At 45.1% G+C, this 25,257-nt stretch overlaps 1 protein-coding gene across 1 annotated transcript in view; it reads right to left on the reverse strand.

Moving 5' to 3' along the window:
• rnf17 (ring finger protein 17) overlaps window positions 1–25,033 on the reverse strand; it is a gene marked incomplete at both ends in the record, with an annotated part of 28,641 nt that extends 3,608 nt beyond the window's left edge. The window contains 29 exons of the mRNA XM_080018949.1: window positions 327–434; window positions 750–803; window positions 1,964–2,068; window positions 2,180–2,260; window positions 2,523–2,642; window positions 2,728–2,889; window positions 3,909–4,815; window positions 5,551–5,672; window positions 5,756–5,846; window positions 6,298–6,410; window positions 7,279–7,426; window positions 7,617–7,757; window positions 8,499–8,616; window positions 9,787–9,904; window positions 10,597–10,712; window positions 11,015–11,174; window positions 11,416–11,545; window positions 11,759–11,946; window positions 13,609–13,747; window positions 14,028–14,199; window positions 14,545–14,703; window positions 18,013–18,269; window positions 19,829–19,905; window positions 19,998–20,166; window positions 20,447–20,550; window positions 20,666–20,758; window positions 22,472–22,553; window positions 23,922–24,019; window positions 24,908–25,033. Of these exons, the coding sequence (XP_079875075.1) occupies window positions 327–434; window positions 750–803; window positions 1,964–2,068; window positions 2,180–2,260; window positions 2,523–2,642; window positions 2,728–2,889; window positions 3,909–4,815; window positions 5,551–5,672; window positions 5,756–5,846; window positions 6,298–6,410; window positions 7,279–7,426; window positions 7,617–7,757; window positions 8,499–8,616; window positions 9,787–9,904; window positions 10,597–10,712; window positions 11,015–11,174; window positions 11,416–11,545; window positions 11,759–11,946; window positions 13,609–13,747; window positions 14,028–14,199; window positions 14,545–14,703; window positions 18,013–18,269; window positions 19,829–19,905; window positions 19,998–20,166; window positions 20,447–20,550; window positions 20,666–20,758; window positions 22,472–22,553; window positions 23,922–24,019; window positions 24,908–25,033 (4,458 nt within the window). The remainder of the gene's footprint in view (window positions 1–326; window positions 435–749; window positions 804–1,963; window positions 2,069–2,179; window positions 2,261–2,522; window positions 2,643–2,727; window positions 2,890–3,908; window positions 4,816–5,550; window positions 5,673–5,755; window positions 5,847–6,297; window positions 6,411–7,278; window positions 7,427–7,616; window positions 7,758–8,498; window positions 8,617–9,786; window positions 9,905–10,596; window positions 10,713–11,014; window positions 11,175–11,415; window positions 11,546–11,758; window positions 11,947–13,608; window positions 13,748–14,027; window positions 14,200–14,544; window positions 14,704–18,012; window positions 18,270–19,828; window positions 19,906–19,997; window positions 20,167–20,446; window positions 20,551–20,665; window positions 20,759–22,471; window positions 22,554–23,921; window positions 24,020–24,907) is intronic.
• Window positions 25,034–25,257: the final 224 nt, after the last annotated feature.

Below are 25,257 nucleotides of genomic sequence, written 5' to 3' on the forward strand. Positions count from 1 at the left end.
GCCGCAGCTGTCTGTCTGCACTGCTCACATGTGCCACCTGCGGGTGCTGGGCAGTGTTGTTGCTGGTGGTGGGTGGTGTTGGTGCTGGTGGTGGTTGACTACAGCTCGTGAGTTTTTCCCTCCCGGCAAAAAACAACGTTCGCAGGCCGCCACGAGAGCGGTGCTCAATCTATTTTTTTTTGCCGGGCGGCCTCGTCTCAAGCCACTAAGATGCAGCTACGAAGTCAGAACCAAACAATATTGTTGATTTTGTGAGTCTGTTGTGCCTGCGTCCTCATCACCTGCTCGGCGCAGCTGGAGGTAGTTTCCATGGCAGACAGACGTACCGTGTTGGGGGTGCAGAGGTGTTTGACCTTGACCTCGAACTTGGCTTCCCGCGGCAGCCTCGCGTGCGAGAAGGGCCCCAGCACCGGCTCCTGGGGGCCCCCCAGACCCTGGAGGCGGAACAAGAGCGTGACAAACTGTACGGAGGGGGAAATGTGAACATGGATCATGTCATTTGAATCTAATTATTAATATTACAAAAAATAATGACTTATGAGTTTTAACAAAAACATGAAGCCATGTGAGCACGAAACCTTGATTACTGGGACAAATCTGATAAATTGTGGAAAGCCTTTGTCAAGTTATTCCTCTTAACTTCATATTTCTATCATTTCATGATCTACATTCATTGCATATTTTATATATATATATATACACACACACACACATATATATAACTGTAAAAACGTGCGTGGAGAGCGAACCTCCGTGTCCATGTCCCAGACGTCCAGGAAGGGCCGGGGGAGCGTCAGCGTGTCCTGCACGGAGACCAGGACACGATGAAAACACCACCTGATGTGCTTTGTGTGTTACAAAGGACATTTATATTACGTTTGGAGTTTTCCTTTCCAAGTACTTGCGCGCACCTTCCTGACAAGGTGAACACAGGAACAACCATTTCATCTGGAGGACATTTCCATTCAGTGTTTTGCAGAAGAAACAGGAACAGTCTTTATTCATCACGCAACACACCACACTACAACACATGCTTGCACACACACACATGCTCACAAGCACATGCTTTGATGGTGACAGGTGAAATGGTTCCTCTGCATTGAACCATCCTGGCTTGTCCTTCCTCCGGGGCCACAGCCAGGAGCAGTGGGCAGCGTACGTGGACGCGCCCGGGGACCAGGTGATAAGTGTCCATCGCTGGTCAGACCATGATGGTGCATGTTTTTACTGACGTGAGGTGGAGGAAACCCCATGTGAGCACGGGGAGAACATGCAAACTCCACACAGAAAGGCTCCTGTTTGGGAGATAACCTGCCGGAGCACGGTGCCAACAGCGCCCCAGGCGGGAATCGAACCCAGAACCTTCTTGCTGTGAGGCAGCAGTGCAATGCACTGCACCACCGTGCCACAGAATGGAACGTGCTCCAAAAGGGAATTGCATTTTTAGTGTTTAACTGGTTCTGTTCTTTTTTATTTCTTTCTTCATGTTGGGAGAATGTACACCGTCAGCGAGCGGAGCATTTAGGACGGACATTAAAGGTGAGTCTGCTGCGGCGGTGGCTTATTCAATGGGCTGCTTTGTGACGGAGACGTCTACTCGGTAAGTCAGCGATCAATATGGAAAAGTCCTCCACCCCTGAGCTTGAATTCTACGGGCGACTTTGTTCAGTTCCCTCTCCAGCGCCGAAAAGCTGTCTACCACTGGTTCATCACTGTTGCCATGGTGCTAATGTGTGAACGTAAAATCAACAGGCACCTCTGCTTTCTGACTGGAGAAAAGAGGAAGTGAAATAAGTTGGGGATTTGAAAAGGCTCCTTAAAGGAAGCACTAAGTCGGACATTACAGCTTTCACTCGGGTGGAGGGAGCGGCCGCTCGCTAAGCCCACCCACCACTCACCACCCCCTGGGGGGGGTCGACCTGAGAACAAACAGAAACCGGCGGCGACAAGCAGGTAGACGCACCTCCGGGGTGGAGGTGTGCTGGTGGTGATACAGGATGGCGCTGAGGTTCAGTCCATCCACAAAGACCCGGACCGCCGGGGCCCCCTGGGGGTCCGCGGGCAGCTCCTAAAAACACACACCAGGGGAAGCCGCAGGGAGGTGGCCGATGGGTTGGAATTTCGCGACGCCCAAGCAACATTGACTCCACCACCACCACCACCACACAGGCGACCTCACCATGACCTCTACGTCCACAGAGCGGCCGAGGAGGAGCTCTTTGAGCAGAGCGACGGCATCTCTCTGCCACCTCTTCCCCACCTAGAGGGAGAGCGAGCGAGAGGGGAGATATAAAGCAGCTCCTACAAACAGGGTTCATCCTGGATTCAATCAAAAGGCCTTTCAAGTACTTTTTCAAGGACCTCACACAAAACGAGTATAATACATTGTGGGAGACAACACCTTGTGGTGAGAGAGAGAGAGAGCTGGTGCCCTCACCCTCACACACTCCCACTTCAATTCACAGGACAGTGACAATATAATATTATATAAATATACATATGATATATTCATGGAGTCTCACGGGTGTGACTCGGTGCAGGACGCAGGGGAAGCACAGCCGAGGAACTTCCTCACACAGCAGCATGGGATAGACGTGCACCACCGGAATGTTCTCCACAAAGCCAGAATCCACGTAGCGCAACTGACACACACACACACACACATGAATACAAACTATTTGGTGCAGGTAGGAACTTGCTGAAGACCAGTATTGTGCGCGTGCTGACCTTGAGCTGTCCTTCCAGCGCGTTCAGAACCTCCCCTCGATACCACAGCATGTCGGGGCCCATGAGTGCGCAGCCCACGACACACTTCCAGGTGTAGGGCCGCTGTTTGGGCAGCGTCTTAATGGTGCGCTGGATCCTCTCCTTCAGGAGCTCCAGCTGAACCTCTGCTCACGTCCACAAGGACAAAAGGTCACGAGCCAAACCCTAACCTCAACATCTTCCTCCTACCACTTTGTCAGGGTTCATCCTGGCACTACGCAATGAAATTCAAGGACCTCCCCGTAGTTTTTTTTTTCCCAATGTGATCTTTCATAACTATAATATAATATAATCTTGGTATTTATATTAGTAAATATATTTCAACTCTTGTTGTCATCTACGATTTAAAGTGTATTTCCAACCATGCTGGAGAAAACTACATTACAATTTGCATAACAAAACCAGGGGGAATATCACAGGTTTTCAATGACCGTGTTTGCGAAAGGACCTTTCAAGCACTTCAGCATAAAAGGGGGGTCTTTTCAAGGTATTCCGGTATTTACATTTCCGAGGACAAAATTCAAGCGCCTCAAGGACCTGGTAAGAACCCGACTTTGAGGTCAATTCAACGCTCCGTGCGAACAATGAAGACATGAGTTAGAAGACAAAAGGGGGCGCGTCGCAGGACCTGCTTGCTGCGTTCTGATGTAAATCACACCGTCTTCTCTCACGGCAGAGACCATCGCATGGATGCGACCAAGTTCTGGAAGCTCTGGGTCCCGGTACGGCTCAGTCCTCACCTGACACACACACACACACACACACACACACACACACACACACACACACACACACACACACACACACACACACACACACACACACACACACACACACACACACACACACACACACACACACACTCTAACAGCTTGGGTATTTGGTTTTGTAAACACTGCTGGCGAGCCGCTGCTGCCGCCGCTTCAGTTAACATAGCACCTTTTACAGACGACAGGGAAAGGCTTCATCTTTGTGGGACAAAACAACTCAGGGAACACAAAGATCGGAGGGAAAGCAGCGCGTCAGTGAGGCCAATGTCTTCCCTCCACCTTAAGTACCTCGATCTGCTCCACCCATCCCGACCAATCGATTGACTTTCAGTATTTGGTTGAAATGTGCATTTGAGTGGTGCAGGGTCTCACCTTCTCAGCCGACGCATGGGTGCGATGGGCAGGTATTGGAGCCATGGTGACGGAGGGGCACAGAAGGGTGGGGTCAGACAGGGTGGGGTCAGGGGAGGAACAGGGGGTGGGATCAGAGGGGCTACAGAGGGTGGGGTCAGACAGGGTGGGGTCACTGGGGGTGGGGTCAGGGGAGGAACAGGGGGTTGGATCAGAGGGGCTACAGAGGGTGGGGTCCGACAGGGTGGGGTCAGACGGGCAACAGGGGGTGGGGTCAGAGGGGCAACAGGGGGTGGGATCAGAGGGGCAACAGGGGGTGGGATCAGAGGGGCAACAGAGGGTGGGGTCCGACAGGGTGGGGTCACAGGGGGTAGGGTCAGAGGGGCAACAGAGGGTGGGGTCCGACAAAGTCGGGTCACAGGGGGTGGGGTCCGACAATGTGGGATCACAGGGGGTGGGGTCAGAGGGGCTACAGAGGGTGGGGTCACAGGGGGTGGGGTCAGAGGGGCTACAGAGGGTGGGGTCACAGGGGGTGGGGTCAGGGGAGGAACTGGGGGTGGGATCAGAGGGGCTACAGAAGGTGGGGTCAGAGGGGCAACAGGGGGTGGGGTCCGACAAGGTCGGGTCACAGGGGGTGGTGTCAGAGGAGCTACAGATGGTGGGGTCAGACAGAGTGGGGTAGGAGGGGCCAGAGTGGGTGAGGTCAGAGAGGGTGGGGTCAGAGGAGCCAAGGAAGGTGGGGTGAGGGAAATTCTTGGATAGTGGGGGTGGGGTCAGAGGGGGCGAAGGAGGAGACACTGGTGGAGTCAATGGAGGCAGAGCAGCAGCAGCAGCAGCAGCAGCAGGTGCAAGGCAGGTTTGGATGTGCGAGTCTATTCCAGGTCCTGGAGCAGCCTCCTGCACGGCTCTCGAGGGCCTGGGTGCGACTCTGGAATGACAAGCTGTGATGAGACAAACGCCCTGATCACAGCTCAGTGTGAAGGCAACATGAACATGGACTGATCAGCTGGAGAACGTCGAGACAGAAAAGTGACAACATCTCGCAGGTCACCTCAAGCTGCTTTCACACATGCACTGCAACCCTGAAATAATCCAGACATCACCCAGATGAGCTGTACGCGCGAACGCACACGTCAGAATCATTTCACCCGGACTTTGCCCGCCCAGCCCCCGGGTACCAAGCATGTGTGATGTCAGATTGAGCGGTATGTGTGAACAGAGCAGGTGGTTAGGTGGTGTCGCGTGCTGATGGAGTCGCTGTCAAGCAACCTTGGCGTGGCTCTTCGTGCAGGGAGCGTAGCTGCTTCCTACTCCTTTCTTCATTATTCCCTTCACCCTTTCCTTTATGTTGTGGATACGTCCAAATTCATGGAGTAACAACACAAAACAAGGCCAAGCTGCTGCTAAGTCTGTAGCCTCGTCCGCCATCTTGGGTGTCACGTCCCGCCTCCTGCAGGCTCTACCCAGGCTCCGCCCCTCGCCTAAACCCAACGCATTATTTCCAGGTGGTGTAAACGAGTCTGACGTGGACAATCTCAGTTTTTGTGCTACGTGTGAAAGGGCAACTCCAGAAAATGTCTGGACAATGTCCGGTGCATGTGTGAAAGCAGCTTAAGTTTCCAAGTGAGATGATTATTTTTTAAAGGCGACCAAACAACCAGACCCCCTTGTCCGCTCCTTGAGGGCGAGGCCCTCGCTGACCAGGACGTCGGCCAGACTGACTTCCTGTCCCGACAGCGTAAAGCAGAGCAGAGAAACCGATGCTGGACCTTCATCGTTCAGCTCCTACAAGCGGAGAAGAGAGGAAACAATCAAGCAGTTTGTTTCACACGAAATGGCTGACACCCCTGTTCGTCGAGGGGTTAGACCTTGATGCTTATGGTCGCCTGCGCTCCAGACAGGTTGTCGGTGAGGAAGTCGCAGGCTGTGGCGGTCCAGGAAGCGCTGCCCCCCGTTGGTCTGGAGGACAAACAGAACGGCACAACCGGTCTTTCCGCATTTGCACAAAACACACACAAAGCTAAATTCACCATTACAATTTCAGCTACATAACATCAGGATTAGGATGGAATTCAAGGATCCGTAATTTAATTTTCCTGTTGTTTTTGTTCCCTTTGGGCAGACAGGAAGTGATCGAGCTCGCTGAAACGATACATAGCGAGACCGCTTGTCTGAATCTGGCTCCGAGACATTTTCTCTGCATGTGTTTTCCTCACGTTCGTTTTCTTCTGTTCTGCGCCAACTTCCTGTTCCAACCTCCCTTGTTTGAGAGTAACTCATGGAAAAATCAATGTGCAGCTTGTGTGTGTGTGTGTGTGTGTGTGTGTGTGTGTGTGTGTGTGTGTGTGTGTGTGTGTGTGTGTGTGTGTGTGTGTGTGTGTGTGTGTGTGTGTGTGTGTGTGTGTGAGACCTGATGCCATTGAGGGAACACTCCAGCGCCAGAGAGCCAACTAGTGCCGACTCCAGGTGTCTCAAGTTGCAGACATCCACTTTCACCTTGTTGCCATAGTCACAGCGCAAAACCTATAACATCCACCAGAGGGAGACATCATCAACGTCAGCTTTATTCTGAAAACAGTCTGAGGGAGGAAGTCAGCTGTACCGTACTGAAGACACACCAACAGGAAGTATCAACGTTATTGGATAAGTACTGTGACTGCGCGGTGCATGCTGGAATTGCCAGCAATGTGATCTTAGTTATCCTGTAACTTGAAAGCTGTAAAAAAAAAAAACTTTTTAACATGAACATTCAAATACTAACTCAACAACCGGTTACATGTCGGAACGAGGCTGAACTACGACCCCAAAACGGGACGTCAATTTCTGACAGAAACATCCGCAGAGAAGAACCTATGAAGGAAGCATGGTTTGCGAGCGCGACGCGGCTCCGAGGTGCGATGTGTCTTCAGTGCTGCCTACGATGGCAAGGCAGCTCACTCAAAACACAGGCTACGCTAGCTAGCCGTTTTCACTTTGAGATGCTTCCTTTAAACTGAGACAACGAACAACTGGAGCCGAGGAGGGAAAATACCGATAAGTTTTCCAAAACACTGATAGCTCGACGCACCGATAGCAGTTTAGTACTTACGAACACACGGGACTCACAGAAACGAACAGATTTCCAACGGTGAATTTTTTTCCCCCCACAGCCTTGTCTAAACAAAATAACTGCCACTCGAGTTCCAAAGATAAGGCATGAAATGAGAACTCAAAACAACACTGCGCTGGAATTTCAGGTTTCTGAGCAAGTATAGCAACAAGAGAACACAATTAGAACCAGATACTTTTAAGGTATCTGTGCATCTCCCGACTAATCAGCAGCCAAGTCACCCCGTCAGTTAGTTATCCTGTCTAACGATCAACTATTCACACGTAACAAAATGGGCCAGACCTCAGCGCTGTCACAGGAAGTAACCGCGTTGCTGATTCGTCCCCTCTCCCAGACTCCGTTGATCAAGGCAGCGCAGAACATGTCGGCCTCCCACTCCACCTCCTGGGGCTCGGAGAGACTGTAGTCCCGCTGTAAACGCTCACACAGCCTGGACACACACACACACACACACAAAAAAGAAACCGTGAAAGTGGTGTGTTGGGCAAAAATAAATAAATAAAGAATTTGAGAACCCCTGGTGTATCTGCAGCGACATTAAAGGAAAATTCCACCGCAATGCTGCAATAAACAGCGTTCCAACAGCAAGTCCTCCTGAACTTTGGGTCCTCCCAGCTCACCTCTGGAGCTGAGCGTCGTACTGAGTCACCTGGACGTGGAAGCTCCCGGGGGAGTTGATGTGGGTGACCCGCACCGGCAGCTCCCTGGGGCCGGTGGGGATCAGTAAATTCAGGGGCCCGAAGCGCTGCTCGGCGGGGGCCCTATGGCCCCCGTCAACGCAGCCCAGTGGAGACCCTGTGGACAGTATGTCCTCGAGCGGAGGGTCCCACACGACGGGCTCCTCAGCAGGGAGCGGCGGCGGAGCTGGAGTGCTGCTGTGGGGGGGGAAGAGAGAGAGAGAGAGAGAGAGAGAGAGAGAGAGAGAGAGAGAGAGAGAGAGAGAGAGAGAGAGAGAGAGAGAGAGAGAGAGAGAGAGAGAGAGAGAGAGAGAGAGAGAGAGAGAGAGAGAGAGAGAGAGAGAGAGAGAGAGAGAGAGAGAGAGAGAGAGAGAGAGAGAGAGAGAGAGAGCTATAACCCCTGCAGCTCCTACATGTATAAACAGGCTTCATTCTGGATGATATTAAAGGACTTTCAAGTACTTTTTTAAGGACTTCACACAAAACAAATATGATAATATAATAATTGTGGTCTTTATTGATTGAAATATTGTCATCTTTTAGCATCAATAAAAGGTATTCATTTTAGAAATCCATTTTCTATATTCTCTATTTTTTTTTTCATTTCTAGCATTATTTTATTTTATTATAAATTGAAAAACAAAAACGGGGAATATTACAGGTTTTCAATGGTTGTGTTTTTTTCAAGGACTTTTCAAGCACATCCGCACCAAGGGGGCTATTTTCAAGGTGTCCCAGCCCCACTTCAATTTCTGAGGAAGCCTGAACCTTGAAGAGAAGAATGAAAAGGCGGAGGCCTGAAGGCCAAAGATGAAGGATTCTTACCTGTTGTTGACAGACGCCAGCTCCTCCGTCACCAGTAGCTGCGCCATGTTGGCTTGCGGTCCGTCCAGACTGCTCTCAAACACCCGCACGGGAAGTGGTTGGGACTGCGGAAAAGCCTCTGGACGGAGACACAGAGGATCACAATCACACATACAAGTGTTAAGACTCGAAATGACCACATGAAAGTGTAAAACAACACGAAACTGTTAAACCAAAAAAAAAAAAAAGAACAGCTCATCACCCAGTGAGAATGGCTTCCCTCCGTACCGACAAAAGTTCAAAATAATCGGACCACACTTTGCAGTTACCGGATGATTTCTCTCTAATGTGCGTTGTGCAACAAACTGGATGAAGTTATATTGAACTTTATTGCTCATGACATGTGGATTGATTCACTAACGTAAGTCAATGCATATTTAAAATTTATGATGAATTATTTATTGAATATTCTAAATATAATATTTGAATATTCTAATTATATTCTAACTTGTTACTGCAGCCCTAAAACATATCTTATAAACATCACTGCGCTCTGTGATTACATGCGGGGATGTTTGGAGCGGACCGAGGGACTCTTTCTTCCTGTGCCAGACCAGGCGTCACCGAAAATCACTGATTGTTCTTTAATCGCTCTCCCATTTACACACGTAAATCGATGGTTGGTAACGTCGAACCAGCATGTTTATACCGCACACTGGACACAGTCCGAAAGGACATTCTCAATCGGAATCTGTACATTTATAGTTAATAGTATGATGACGTCATAAAGCGTCTCACTGATTTTTCACAAATATCTGCTCCGCATGTGGACTGATTTGAATGAAATTTATACCACAAGACTCTTGTGACATAGCGGTTTAAATGGCACCTGAACCATGTTCCTAGATTATTTTAGCTGGGTTGGACATATTTTGGCGTGAATTGCATTAGACCGCGTCTGTGATATCGATCAAATGTGGTTGGTCTTTTGTAAATTTCTGCTCCTTATGTGGATCGATTTGGATGAAACTTCAAACACGAGGTGTTTGTGGCACACTGGTTCAAACAAGTTGTGAACTGTCCTCGTAGGTTCTGCTGATGTTGTGTTCCAGACAGCTTTAGATTTCAAAATTCTGAGAATTTTCCAGATTAGGTAAAATTCCAGATTATTAGGGTTATTCCCGATTATTGGGAATATTGATATTTCCCGATTATCTGGGAAAATTAGGGCTCCTACGGGCTGGAACCCTAATAATACATATTATACTGTATACTATAATACTCAAGCTCACACACACCACTAGAGTACCTATGGCCACAATGACTACCAGTTTCTGCAAAGCCATGCTGGTGAATCTGTCAGTACTGGCCTGGCTCCAGGTCGCTCTGTCCAGAGGAAGAGCATCAGACAGACAGCACTGGATGGCCTGGGCACCAGAGAGAAGACAAATATATGAAACATAAATTCATGAAATAAAAAAATAACAATATGCATCGTGCAACAAAAATAGTATTTAAGAATGAGACGGGAGAGCGTCACACCAGGATCTGTGATAGTGACATTTTACACCAAAACACAATTTATCTGCACATCCTAACTTTCAGATTAAAGACAGACTGTAGAATAAGTAGATATGGTAAATAACAGATAAAGTAGAAAAAATATTTTCATTAAATATATATATATATTCAATATTAAAAATCTATGAAATCATGCATTGACGAAATCTGATTTATATAATATAAATTACATTACATCGATCAGACGCTTTTATCCAAAGCCACTTACAATTATTCAAACAGCGACGGACGCAGCCATCAGGAGCAATTAGGGGTCTAAGTGTCTTGCTCAAGGACACTACAGCATGCTAGCAGGAGGAGCCTGGGATCCAACCAGCAACCTTTAGATTACTAGACCACCAGCTCTACCTCCTGAGCTACCGTCCCACCGGTAGCATGCATGCATAAAGTAGCATGCAGTTCAAGAAAACCTCAATTGTAAGTGGTATTGTGTATTTTGTGATGAAATTAGACAACACCAGTATATCGGTTATATTAAACCTGCACTATGCAGTCAGACAGTCAATCAGTGAGACGGTCAGACAGACAGGAGAGTCACCATAGCAGGGAGAGCAAAGAATTCATCCTTGATCTTTCTCAGGTCGCTGACAGAAACAGACTTTCTGCTTCCCAAGTCAATGTACTGCACCTCCACCTGGCTATTGCCAAGGAGACCTGTACACACACACACACACACACACACACGTTTGAGTTCTAGTTAAGACTAATTAACATTTTTGTAGTTTATATTTACACCCAAGTTTGTTATAATCACATTCATAACCAGCCCATTCAGATCAGAAACCAACTATTCACACACACACACACACACACACACACACACACACACACACACACACACACACACACACACACACACACACACACACACACACACACACACACACACACACACACACACACACACACACACACACACGTTTAAATATGAAATGAAAGTGCGGCCACACACTGACCAGTGATCTGGGCTCTGTACCAGCACTGGTCGTCGTAGCGCGCCACGCAGGCTTGCTCTAAGACAGGGCAGTGAAGCTGGAGGCTGCGGGATGCCTTCTCCAAAAAACTGTAACAGAGCTGCAGCTTCTCTGTCAGCAGCAGGAACTCCATGTTGTCAACCTGCACAGGAGCGAGAGGGAGAGCGAGAGAGAGCGAGAGCGAGAGCGAGATTTTACTGTAAGTTATCTTGACATATCTGTAAATACATTTTTCAACTGCATTGTATACAGAGACATTTGGGTGGAGAAAACCACACGTAGGTGTTCTTGGCTTATTGTTAACTTCATATATAGAGACTAAAAGCCAAAGTCATGATTTGATAGTTTTCCATTGTGTTTTGTCCCGTGTGTGCGTGTGTTACCAGTTGTATATAGAAGTCTGATGGGCTGTTGACGTGTGTGACCACTGCATTGTGCACAGTGTTGCTTGGAGGGAAGACAGCCGGGTAGAAGATGGGAGGCTTCCGGTTGTACGTCGCGGGGGAGTTAAACCTGGATGAGAGAAGTAGAGAGAGACATAATGAGACAGAGAGAGGTAGAAAGAACAGCAGGGGAAGTAGAGTGAAAATCTCCCCATTCAAACCTTTGAGTAAATGTAATTGAAACTGACCAAGACGTTGGCAGTGGAATACCACACTAATTCCTGCACACGTACAGACTCCACAACTTAAATACAAACAAATGAAAAAGCAGGAGTATAGACACCTCGCCACTTCTACCAAGACCAGGTACTCTCGGACGGAGATGGGAACTTGGCTTGCTTTGTCCATGGGAGCTTTCCTCAGATCCACCTGCAGAGTGTTTCGGTCCTGACCGAGCACCTGCATCTCCACCACCGCTCTGCTCACAATGCCACTGAACACCGTGCGGGCCTCCTTTGTCCAGCCCTGCGCCTTCCAAACAAACACAGGGAAGAGGGCCGCTGCACAGGGTCCCCGACTTTCATACTGGCTCAAAAACAATATTTTCCTCACCGCTACTTTGTTTTTCATACTGGAAATACAGAGTCAAGGATGGGTTCACCGCTTTACAACCTAGGGCTTATTAAAATGTTGGTTCTCATCATTTATAAATGTTCATAGCACAACCTCGCTCAACGGTTTGCAATTAAAAAACTTACCACTCTGCTGCGGCTTCTCACTGTGCTTGAATACAGGTCAGTGAGGCAGTCCATTGTTTAAAAAATACGTTTAATCTCCTTTTCAAAAAGCCACATTGTACTCACATGTGACGGTGTATTTTTTTTTGGATGTTTTGAATAAGGCTGATATCACATTTTACATAAAACGACTTTTTGCAATTGCCGGAGAACATCAAGAGTGTGATGTTGGCTACAGCAGGTTGTTGTGGGAAGCAACGCAAATTCCTGTTTCTAGTCTTATGTTAGCATGGATGTCACCAAAAGAGCTGATTTGCAGAAGTGCAAAAGAATCAATAAAATAGAAAATAGACTTTGCCACCATAACATTTTTCGGTATAAAATACAAAATCTGTCAGATGTCCTACCCTAATGCATTAGGTATATGTTTGCCATATGTAAGGATGTATGTTAGGCTTGGGCCATCGTGCTAAATTTGCTGGCAGCAGCGATCGGCAATATACGGTTCTATGCGGCAAATGCGGTCTCCCCGTTCCAGGAGTGCAGGATTTATTATTTACAAGTATTTACACTAAAACATACAGTTTTGACGAAAAGTCCCAAATCAACAGGTTTTTTTGGAACAGTACGGAGCGGGACAGTCCCTAAACCCAGTTGTGTTTAAACATAGTTGTTTCATACATGTAGGAAACAAACTAAAATAAATAGATCTAAACTAAAAAGACTGACATGGCAGCCAGCACGCACCGCTGTCTGGAGGAGAAACAAAAAATACTCAGCTCCAGTTCTCTGAGTTAGGTTTATGTTTTTCATTTTCCATACAAGTCAGAAACTAAGGAGAAAAAATACATCAAATTCTTTCTCTAGGAGATGTTATCATATTTTGCTATATTATAATCACAAGATTTGCATATTGAACGGCAGGTAAGTGCAGGGGTGGGGGTGCCCGAGCACCTGCCCAATGGGCCACACGGAGTCCTATTTATCAGTCGTGGATTTATTTTATTTTTTTGCGTGAATGGACATCGGGGTAGCGCATTGTGCAAGAAATATTGATGAGGAACAGCTCATGAACCTCTCACCCGATCAGACCTGATCACCAGTGGATACTCAGCTCTGAGGAGAGAGCCTCCGCCCCCTCTCGCTCTCCCTCTCTAATTTAAGAACACAGTAAACTGCATTTAGACCATTTCAATGCTCTGATTTTTTCTGGCAGTTAAAAACCATAATAAAACAAAACAAACGTCTGTCATTAATGTCAATTGCATGGACAGAGTCGATCGCCGATAGACGATTTAATCGTGATTCTACCCAAGCCTTACACATGTTTGTATCATATGCATATATTTATGTATTTATGCATGTTTGCCGGTATGTATGTTTTTGGTATATAAATACAGTGTAGTATGTACGCTCAGATTTTTTTTATTTTCCAAATCTTTATATATGTATTTACCAGGTCAGCAGGAACAAGGTCCTTGAGGGAACACCTTATAGCCAGCGGTGCCCAGCGTCTCAGCGCAGATAGCTCCACCTTCCTCACATGCTCCCTCACATAGCCCATCCTCATCGTCAAGTCCCCTTTCCTCACCTCACTGGGGGAAAAAGAAAATAGTTCTTGTATAAATACATAGATTTATAAAAATCAAACTGAAAGATTTTAGGTAGGGCTGTGAGATAAATCAATATTAGTGAGATAATCGTTAAATTAAGATATTGTAATGGATTGTAATTATATTATATATATTGTCATTGTCAAAAAAAAAGGAAAAACAAGTTAGAGATCAGACGGCAATAAAAAGGCATTTGTTAACATTTTGACAAACTGCTTATTTTGTCTTGTTGTGTGGTCGTGTGTGTATTATTTGTTTGTACCATGGCAGAGAAAGGAAGTGAGTTCTCCCGAAGTCCAGCAGGAATGTACGCAGGCTGGCCAGCATGGCCACAGAACAGGAGCTCGCTGGCTTTACAGAGACCCCTTGCCAGAGCTCTCTCACCACGGCCCTGACCCAAGAACCATCCCCCAACCTGATCAACACCTGGCACCCTGGGGGGGCAGTGGGGAAGGGACATCAGCGGGTGCTTCTGGTCTTTTCTTATTATCATTATGAGTAGTAGTAGTATCAGTAATAGTAGTATCAGTAATAGTAGCAGTAGTACTAACAGCAATCGTGTTATTTTATTTTAACGTTTCATGCTACATTATAGTATAACATTTTTAAAAATCTTTTGTGCGCTTCATCTTTTAATCCAAACCAGGAAGAAAGTGTCACAATCACACTGTTGAGAAGACATTTCACTCATTAGCAAAGCACAGCCACCACATTTGTTCAGTTGGACACACACACACACACACACACACACACACACACACACACACACACACACACACCTATCCCCAGTGTGTCACTGGGTGTGTAGAAACTGTTGTCTGTGGAACAGAGCTGGTTGATTCTCTGGGACAACGTGGCGTGCTCCTTTGTCTCAGCCAGGTAACGGACATAGAAGTTGTTGGGGTTCACAACGTGGGTCACCACCACCCACTGGAGGACTGGGTTGGGTGGGAAGGGGGGGGGTGAGGAGGAAAGGAGAAATATCACACAGGAAAGCGCAGTTTTCCACAGCTAGAGCAGGGAGCTAGATTCTGTTAAGTCACTTTTTAAATACACAATTGTGTATAGTAGTAGCTCATTGATCAGACACTTCGAATGGTACTTGTCAAATAGCGAGTTCTGGTATATACTGTACATCAATCAGCCACAACACCACCTGCCTACACATCAATGCCTACACATTCCAACACATCAACTTCAACAACTGACTGTTCACTTGCTGCTCAATGTATCCCAGCCCTTGACAGGTGCCATTGGAACCAGATGATCAATGTTATTCATTTCACCTGTCACTGCTTTTAATGTGGCTGATCGGTATATCGTCCCGTTCTGACCAGTGTTTAAATCCCATGTCTTTAAATGGCTATATTGATCACTGTTGCATCAGCTGTTGGCTGCCAAGACTGACAAAATGGGGGCCGAATATTTATTATTGAGTGAGATCAATAGATAAATCGATAGATTGATTTCTTAACAGACGGCAAGTAGGGTTGCCGTGGTTACTGGTGTTACATGGTGTTCGAGCATATACAGTAAGGATTACATTACTTGCCCATCACACCCACCATTGTTTTGCTTTTCTTTTTAATAATAGAAATAAAAGTAATTTAGTTAATTTTCCAGCTCCGACATTCATCATCATCATAAAAAATAAAAAATAAAAAATAAAATTTGTAATCGACTCGCTCATTTTGGTGCGATAATATCCGTGTATCATTCCATCGTTTTATATCCCATTTAAAATCCAAAATCAGAAGTTATTTACTTTTTTCCCCCCGCATGGGGGACCATGAAAATGTTGTGAGTGTGGGGATTGCACCGCGGGGGACCACAGCGGGGAACCAAGCCGGTCCCCTCCCCCAACCACTTAAGGACCGGTGCGCGCACCAGCACAGCAGCATGGAGTACCCGTGCTGCCGGAGCTCCACGCTGCTTCTACTGTAGTGTCGAGTCAAAATACTCCCCCCCCCCAAGTTTTACAGTTTTATGTTGTTTGTTGAAGTTGCTGTCTCCTCTACTGTTTTGTTCCCAATCACAGTGGAACCATGACACGCCCCTTTCCCGGTGTGTTCGTGACGTTGAACGTGACACACCAAATAAACAAAACAAAACAAACAAACAAACAAAAACATTTCTCCTGGCAATGGGAAAGGCGTCAATCACCTATTTTTAGCAGGTTTAAATAACCAAAACTGGGTAAACCCGTTAATTTTGGTGTGAAAACGGTATTAGTCTGACGCTACAAAAGTGAAAGTGTCTGCGTCATACGCGCAGCAGATTCACATGAAGCAGACACTTCCCTAAGCATGGCTCCCCTAACGGCAAGGTACACTACGCTGGTTGACAACAAGTCAACCAGACGGCACAATATAGTGAACGACCAAAATCTGGTTGCCTGGGGCAACTGGGGAACCATTACTGTGGAATCCTGTAATAGATACAGCTGGATAAATTGCAGTTTGCAGTTACGGATTTTGCAGAGATGTGAGAGCAGGTTGAAAACAGGCTTTGGAAAACGTTAACAATAATGGCATGTGTGCACGTGAAGTAATCCAGCCCAAACGAAACTTCATTTGGACCAATCCAGCCCGTGAGCTGAAGTTAGTTTCACACTGCTGGCGCAAATTCTATCCAGACCTAGACCCGGCACTAGACCTATCAGCACGTGTCTGAAAATATCAGGTGTGGAAAAACAAGATGAAAACAAACCAATAATCATATACGATCATGCATGGTTCTTTACACCCCTACCTCTGCCCCGCAAGCTGGGCTGGGGGCCTAATGGTCTCCTTCCTCCTTGGGGCCTCCATTGATCATTGGCCATCTCAGGTCCAGTGGGCAGCAAAGCTGAAATAAGGTTTTCACCAGGGTTGCCAACAATCAATTGTCCATTAATTGCTTTTAAGAATTTGATTATGCATAATCAAACTAAATGAGCTCCCGGTGTAATGTTCAGTGCGTCCCTGCACGCACCTTTTACACCATCCAGGTCAATCACACTATCGGAGTCTGAGGAAATAATTTTAAAAAACACATGTTATTTATAAATCTAATAAAAATCTCAATGCTGCAGAGAGAAACAAAACGATTTAAAACAGGAGTCATTCTGAGCACCTTGCTGGTGTAAGTCGCTTTGGATAAAAGCGTCTGCTAAATGACTAAATGTAAATGTTGGTAAGAAAATACACTTGTATAATGCACATACATATATACTGTACATAAAAGCTAATATGACATCACCACTTTATTATCAGCTGAAAAATGATGAGGAACATTGTAAATACGATCATAGCATCACCTGGGCTGGAGTCAGGTACTGAGAAAAATAGTTAGTTTACCTGACTTTAGTGGATGTGATCAAACTGTTGAAGGTACATACATATAGAAGAGTTCCAAGGTAACAGATTTGAAAAGGCACCAAGGTGCCTTTGTAAAGGCAGACATAATAAATTGCAGACAAACTGTGTGTGGTAAGTACTGGAGGTAAGTTAAGTTTCATTTAGGAGAATTTAAATGTATATTTACATACAACACAGACAATTAATACTATTATATAATTAGAGAACCCAGAATCGCGATTGTGGCGCCGTCCCTTGCCGCCGCCTGGGTGAGCACCTCGATTACGCACATTTTAGTATTTTTAGAGCTTATTGTGCGTAATCACCTGGTGTCATGACATTTGACTGCATACAGTATGTGTATGACCGTATGATATGTATGTGACAAGTAACTTCTTGAATGTTGAATCTTGTGTCTACTGCCTGTCAAAGCCAAAACTGCAGCTTGTTCACTGATTGCCTAGCAACACCATCGCTATGGGGTCTGAGATGTCGTTCATCCCAGTCACGACTTTCCTCATCATCTCATCATCAAGCAAGGCGGAAAGAGCTACCCCTAGTGTCAGGACGGGTGAATCTATCCATCTTTCACTACAGTGACCCATGTGGTCAGGTCACACCTGCAGACCTCCCTACCCAGACTGACTTCTCTCCACCTCCTAAGGAACCTCAACCTTTAAGCCTTGCCATTACAAAATAAAAAATAAATAAAAAGGAACCAATGACAATGACTGATGTTCAATGTTTATCAAATGTATTGTCGTACTTAAGATGATTTATTTTCGCACTGTAGGTACCGATCACAGTGACGGCACTGAAAGGATTTGAATTCAGGGTGACATTTTTTTGCAGTCACAAAGGCTGGTTTACGGGGGCCTCAATGCCCCAAATCAAACCCAACTCCCTCACCTTCTTCATCCTCTTCGTAAAACATCTCCACAAGGACATCTGGCTCTCCCAGGGAATAGGGGGGTCCAGACCAGGGCAGGGGTCCTGGGTCACAGGGGGATCCAGACTGGGAAAAGGTTATTGGGTCAGAGGGGGATCCAGACCGCGGAAGGGGTCTTCGGCTTAGGGGCTTGGAGCTAAAGGGCTCTCGCTGTAGCCTGCCCTTCGTGCTGGAGGCCCTTTGCTGCTTGGATTCGGGAGGAGGGTCATCTGATAGGCTGCGAGGGAGAAATGGGAGGAGCCAATTAGAGTATTACATTACTAGAGATTAAAGTGGATTAAATTATATTACATTAACATAGCAAAAAAAACCTTTATAAAAAAACACAACTAGGTTTTATTTAAAACTGTGACTTTAATAGTTAATTACATTATATTAATATATATTCACACACACACACACTTCATATCGACAAATATATTCATAGAGACATATTTTCCTTGTGTTGTGGGGTGAGATACTGTAAACAGATTAAAATTAATTAAACAATAATTAAATGATAAAATAGTGGAGATTTATTTTCCCAGACTTACACTTGCGGGCCTCCTGTGTTTATCTTCAAAATACCTTTGAGACTCCTGCTCAGAGTGTTTGCCCGGAAAACACAGCTGGAACACACACACACACTCTATTTATTAACGACGTTGAACAGGGATTGTCGTTGGCCTAGCGGCTCACCAGGCCTGTTCAACTGTACAAGAGGGGAAACACTCTTGAATGTCACCCAAGGATCACCTGATCCCAATTATCCAAGGAGATTACAATCATTTTGTAAAGGTGTTAGATTCCCCAGTCATATTTCCACCCAAATTTAAGGGGCATTTTTAATCAATGCTGGAAACGTTGTTGATAAATAGAATGTGAATTAAGTGAGTTGCCACAACATAAAATAAACACCAGTTGCCACCAGTAGAATGTTTCATCTGAGCTGAAACCCTCAGAATGCTGATGACTATTTATTTTAAGATGATCCAACTGCTCGCCGACAAAATATCAAGCATGTTTGATATCTGGTCGTGTTGTTATTGAGTTGGAAGTGACGCAACGAGCTACAGCCAATGAGAGCAGCCAGAAACGCACAGGAACATATGTATTTTATTTACTTTCCTTCTCTAGGTTTTTAATATATTTCTCATTTAAATTCTGCTTTTTTTTTTTTTTTAAATACAGTGATCAAGAATATAATAAAGAATAAATAACACTGTCCCTCGCATGGTATCACATTATTTCCGGTGTCACTTCTTATGTGTGTTTTGGTGACAAAGCGTAGTTTGGAGACCTGACAGACTCTGGGATTCCTCCTGGTGAAAGATCTCTAATGTGTGCCCCCTGTCACCGATCAGTCATGTAGTGTGAAAACACAAGACTGAGATTCCACATCACAAGACAGAAAGTTTAGTAGTGTGGACAGTACAGCAATCTGACCACTTTGAAGGTTGTGTAGTGTGTCCATGGCATAAGGGTTTGTGTTTGTGCGTATAAATAAAAGTGCTATAAAACGATACAGCTGCACACAAAGTGATGCGGTTTACATATTACAAATATCAGGAAGAGTAACTATGGAAACAGTTATTCTGCTGTACCTACTATGGAAGAAAAAACTTTTGATGGCTGAAGGTGAAAAGGGAATATAACAAACTCTCCAAAAACCCTCCTGTTTTTTAGTTTGCCGTAAAATTATTCCAGGAAGAAGGAGAAGAATAGTTTAAATAGAATAAAGTGACTGACAAACAAACTAACCACCCACAATACAGACACCACCAGATGATGACCCACCTCAGGCCTGATGCCAGAGGGACACAGTTCATATCAAAAGACTGGACATCCACAGGCGCCCGCAGGGTCTCCAACATCTGTCACACATGCACACAGGCCACATTAAGGAAAAAGCTAGTCAGCAGTTATTTAAGAGCAGAGGGCCTGGTTATTTCCCAGCATTCCCCACCTTGTCCAGGTTGCAGTAGTGCTGCAGGGAGGGGAACAGGCGGACCTGCTTGGCCTTCTGCATGGCCAGCTCAATGGCATTGACCCTATGCTGGATGTGACACACTTCCATCGGTCTGCTGGGGAAGAAGGCCTCCATGTTGTTCAGCTCACTCAGCACCGCCTCCTTCCTGTTGGGGGGTGTGTGTACACACACACACACACACACACACACACACACACACACACACACACACACACACACACACACACACACACACACACACACACACACACACACACACACACACACACACACACACACACACAAAATATATATCTATAAAACATTTGTGTCGATGACGGTAATGAGTTCAGTACCACGGTGACGTCACGTAACCATGGTAATCGTTACAGCTCTAGTCTCATCCATCCAGTTTATTCCCTCCATACATGCCCTCCTTCCTCTACCTGTGATGGAGGATCTGCGTGGCCTTATTCACAGCTTCATCGAGCTCCTTGAGCAGACGGGCCTTCTCCCACCGGGCCTGGAGCTCCAGACGTGACACCAGACTCTGGAGACACACGAATAAAAAACAAAACAAAGAAAATCCAATCCAATTTATTTGACCAAACTGTTGAAAAGGTGGGCGGGTGAAGGGTGTTCAGGTGGAGTGGCAGTGTCTCCACCTGGTGGATGTGCTCAAGCTGAGCGATGTTCTCCGCAGCCTGAGCCAGAGCTTCATCCAGAACATTCTCCAGCAGCCCTGCTTCCGCAGCGGGCTGAACACACCAAACACAGGACACGCAAGAAAAAGCCCCAGGACTTAGCATTAGCATCACAAGGGTATCCACAGGTATGAGCACATTTTCAAAAGACTTTTGAATAAGATTCCAGACTGATTTTTGTATCAGAAGAACATCCTCTCATAATCCTCTGACCCGGTGGAACAAAACTCTTGAACGACCGATATGGGTTTTTCCAATGGCCGATGCCGATATTTAGAGAGCGGGGTAAATCATGCCGATATCATGTTGTTTTTCTTTGCATCTGATAAAATACAACAATTTAATAATAATAACAAATGAGACACAAAATTGCTTTTGTTAAATTAACATTTATTTAACACTAATGCCATTGTCTCTGTTTAAGTAGATCTGCACTTAAGTGCACTTATTTTAAATTGAAAATATACCAAGTAAATACATGTCCAGAGGTAATCAAAAACAAAGTTTTGTAAAAAACACTTTTGAAAGAAAAAGTAAAGTATTTACACAAAAACACCCAGTTTTTACTAAATTAAGTCCCATAGCAACAGAAAGCAATGGGGAGACGGTGTGACAAGGAACAGGACAGTGGGGACACAGGCTTTTTTTGTAGGGGACGGAACAGGACAGTCCAACAACTCAGCTGTGTTACATTTGTTTAGTTTCATACAAGTAGAAAAAACACAATAATAAATACATCTAAAATAGGGTCACAGGACGCAACGTAATGCTGTCCACAAGACCAGTTTGGGAACACACGCATGGCCAGCACTGTCTAAAGGAGAAAAAAAACCTGAGTAAGGATTACGTTTTGCCTCAAATGAAAAGTATTTCCAAACAGCACTCCTGTTGTTTTCTTTGTCAACTCAAACTTTAATGAGCTAACGTCATAACAAACTGCAGCGAATCAGACGAGTGACGAGGAGAAGACAGAACTGTGAGTGTGTGGATGTGGAGCTATGTGGGCACTGGAGCGGTGTGTGTGTGTGTGAACTCGCTGTCGGAGAGAAGAGAGGGTGAGAAAGTGCAGCTGGTACCGGTATATCCATAGGGTGGAAAATGAGTATTGAAACCATTTCCAAAATCGATATTTTTGACAACACTAGTATGCCGACATACTTTTTTTTTTTTTTTTTTAAGTTGGTCTTGTGAGCACAGGCAGGATCTGCGCAAAATGCGCAAATATCGGGCCAATTAATCGGCCGACCTGGCCACCGCTAAACAAAACCACTGTCCGCTGATGCCACCACTTATTTTGTGGCGGCATCATTAGAGTTTGATTCAGACCCGGTGGATTTAACTTACTAGCTGGTAGGATAGAAAAGTAATACTGTCCACAAGGCCAGTTTCAAATCACTGCACCAACTACTGAACTAAAACAAAGCTCAGTGACTTTATACATTATATTTATTGTGGTGTGACCAAAGTTGTATCTGTACTCTATAGGCAAGTGATGAGGAAATACTTGGACATCCTTGATAACAGTGGGTCTTGACTAAATCATATGATATCATTGTGTAATTTGTCAACATAAAAAACACATAAAAATACAATACAAATAATTTGGTGTTAATCAGTTTGTTCGCCCAATAAGCATCGTTATGTGACTGACATAAGAGACGACGTCGCTGCATCCTTCGCAACCAAAACACCCGCTCAGTCATGACACCCAAGATGAGTCCGACTGGCACCAGTCAGTCATCACTTCTCCCATTGATTATGTCCTACCTGTTCTTCTTCTGTGACGCTGCTGGCCTCGCCCACATCGCTGCCGATCCTGAGCTTCCTGCGAACATTTGCAGCTCTGTCGCTACAGCGTCAGATAAGACAGGATCCCATGGGTTCGCGGTTCGACACAGACGATATTTTTGTTAATGTGCTGGGACAATGAATTCAAGTAGAGCCATTTCAAGTTGAACCATTTCTTATAGTTTCTTCGACTGTTTTCTTTTGTCTATCAATGTTTTCCTTCTTATATCGTTTCACGTGCAAATCAAACAACATTTTCTGTAACAAATCAGCTTTTAGAAGCGGACGCTTGTCTCAGTAAACCCGTGCTGCCATCATGGGACTCCATGCTGCCATACACTACTCGGTGCTACGCAACCCCATGCGTCCAATCCGATCACAAATTAAATCCATGCAAAACAAATCAAATCCTTCAAGCGTCAATTTTATTCCGTTTTTTTTTCATTTTGGGGTTTTTTCCCCCAACTCTTTTTTTCCTCTGTTCCATAAAGAGTACGTACAGCCTGACGACGGAAATATTTGTACACAAGTTGAAGGCAGCTTTGGGTTCTGATTGTTTTCAAACAACTTTTGTTCCGCCACAATTTAAGAGTTTTACAGTGTTTTGAGCCCATCACGTTCTACTTCGTTTCATGACAGAGGCCGGTTAAAGACAATCTGATCCTGCTTTATTTAATACATCCCCATACAAGCTTGGAAAGACATGTTAAATCAAAACTTTATAAATTCTGCAACTTTCAAAGCCACAACTGTGTCATAATATATTTCAATTCATGAGGAATTTTTAGATTAGCAGTGTAGCGTCACTGCTCTGTTGCTGTGTCCTAAACTGTGATAATTGCAAAGGTGATGGGCGGAAAACATAATATGGGTGACTCCACGGTTAGGGTGCCATTTAGCCCTCCAAACTCATAAAAATTAAACTTTATTTATTTATTTACATTTTTCAACACCCATTGCAGGTAATACCACAAAAAGATTTTCCAAGGTTTATGTGCTGAAGATGGCTAAAATTAATAACAGGGTTGATTTTTTTAGCATAGAATTTGAAAATATATAAAAGGTGTCTGATTAGCGTTTGTGCTCATGATGTGAGGACAGTAATGACAATGATTTACCTAAAATAGATTTTAACATTAAGTTTTAATGGCTGTTTTAAGCGGTTTATCTGACATTGGCATGTAGGTTGTACTATAGGACACTTTACTTTACTTAAGTGTAAAAACTATTTTACCTTTACTTTACATGCATTAATATCAGTGACTATCAACGGCACCCCAATCGTGGAGTCACCCCTTTACCTTGAGGGAAAGCTACGTCTATTTCATCATGGCAGGAAGTGCATCTGGATCAGACATCTTCTCACCGCTTGACACCATCACGTTTTTATGAAGGGAACTGTGATAAAAGTCAGGACTAGTAAACAGACCTTTTCACCCTGTTCATCCTGGCGGTGTAGATGAGGCCGATGATCCTGCTGTCCTCCTGCAGACCACGGACTCCACCCTCAGGAAGGGCACACTCCAGCTGTACACAACATCTTTACTACTCACTTCTTCTAGGGAAACCATCAGGAAGGATGTGAAAAAGATATGTCCAGGATATTGTTTTGAGGGACTGTACCTGTGTCAAACTGAGTTTCAGCCACTGACCATAGATAATCGACCAGTTTCCTCATGACAATTCACTTTTAATTTTGCCTAATATCTAGTGACCTTATCCAACAGTCTATAATGATTAGCCTATAAAAAAAGTTAAATCCAAGACTGAAATAAGAACAATTATTTGCTGAGGAACGCTTATCCCTACCCCGTTTTTTAATTCATTTCATTCTTTTATTATTCTACTTCGTAAATGCATTTTGCTTTGCTTTCATTGTCACTGTCGGATGGCCTTTTAATGTAAAGCACTTTGAGTTAGATGTTGCATAAGAAAGGTGCTATACATAAAGTTATCATTATTTATCATTTATTTATCAAGTTATCATTATTAATATTATTATTATTATTATTATTATACAGCATAACATATGACTGTACCTGTTTTTCTGCAAATGAGGGCCAGAGATTAATTACAATAAAATACTGTACTACAGGTGGTGTGTCAGTAATTTACAAGGATACTCAAAAAATCCAACCAAAGAAAGTAAAACAGTCACATTACTTTCTTTGGCGGTCGACCGGCTTCGGGCTCGGCCGACGTCCCAGCGTCTCAGAGCAGAGGGAACTGCCTCTTTTAATTCATTTTGAGACCTAATTTTGTATTCTTTTTTTTTTTGTAATAATTCAACTTGGGCTGCGTGGTTAATAACACTTTCTCTCCCCCCCCCCCCTGTGGCGTGACAAACTCAGAACACGCTTGTTTCTTGCTTTTTGGGGTCCGTCAATGGGACGTTTCCCCCCGAGGGAGACGCACCGTGCAGGACGGACACACGACGGCGCCGTCCGCCTCCAGGGGCAGCAGGCAGCCGGCGCAGAAGATGTGGCCGCACGGCAGCACGTGGGGAGGGTTCCCCGAGCGCTCGTCCTCTGGGAAAACCATGAATGATGATGATGATTAAAGCTGGAAGTCACATTTAAATCAGCGGAGACGCCGAGAAGACAAACCGCATTTAGATCGAAGTTTCACTGGTGCGGAGTGACACGAAAGCGAGTGCCGCGCTCCGGGCGGTTAGCTAGCAAGGTAGCACCTACTACTTTTTAAACCGAACACAGTAAAATTACGACTGGACGTGTGTTTGAATATTCCAATACAGTTGTAGTTAT

The sequence above is a fragment of the Zeus faber genome (assembly GCF_960531495.2).
Source record: "Zeus faber genome assembly, chromosome: 18".
Taxonomy (NCBI): domain Eukaryota; kingdom Metazoa; phylum Chordata; class Actinopteri; order Zeiformes; family Zeidae; genus Zeus; species Zeus faber.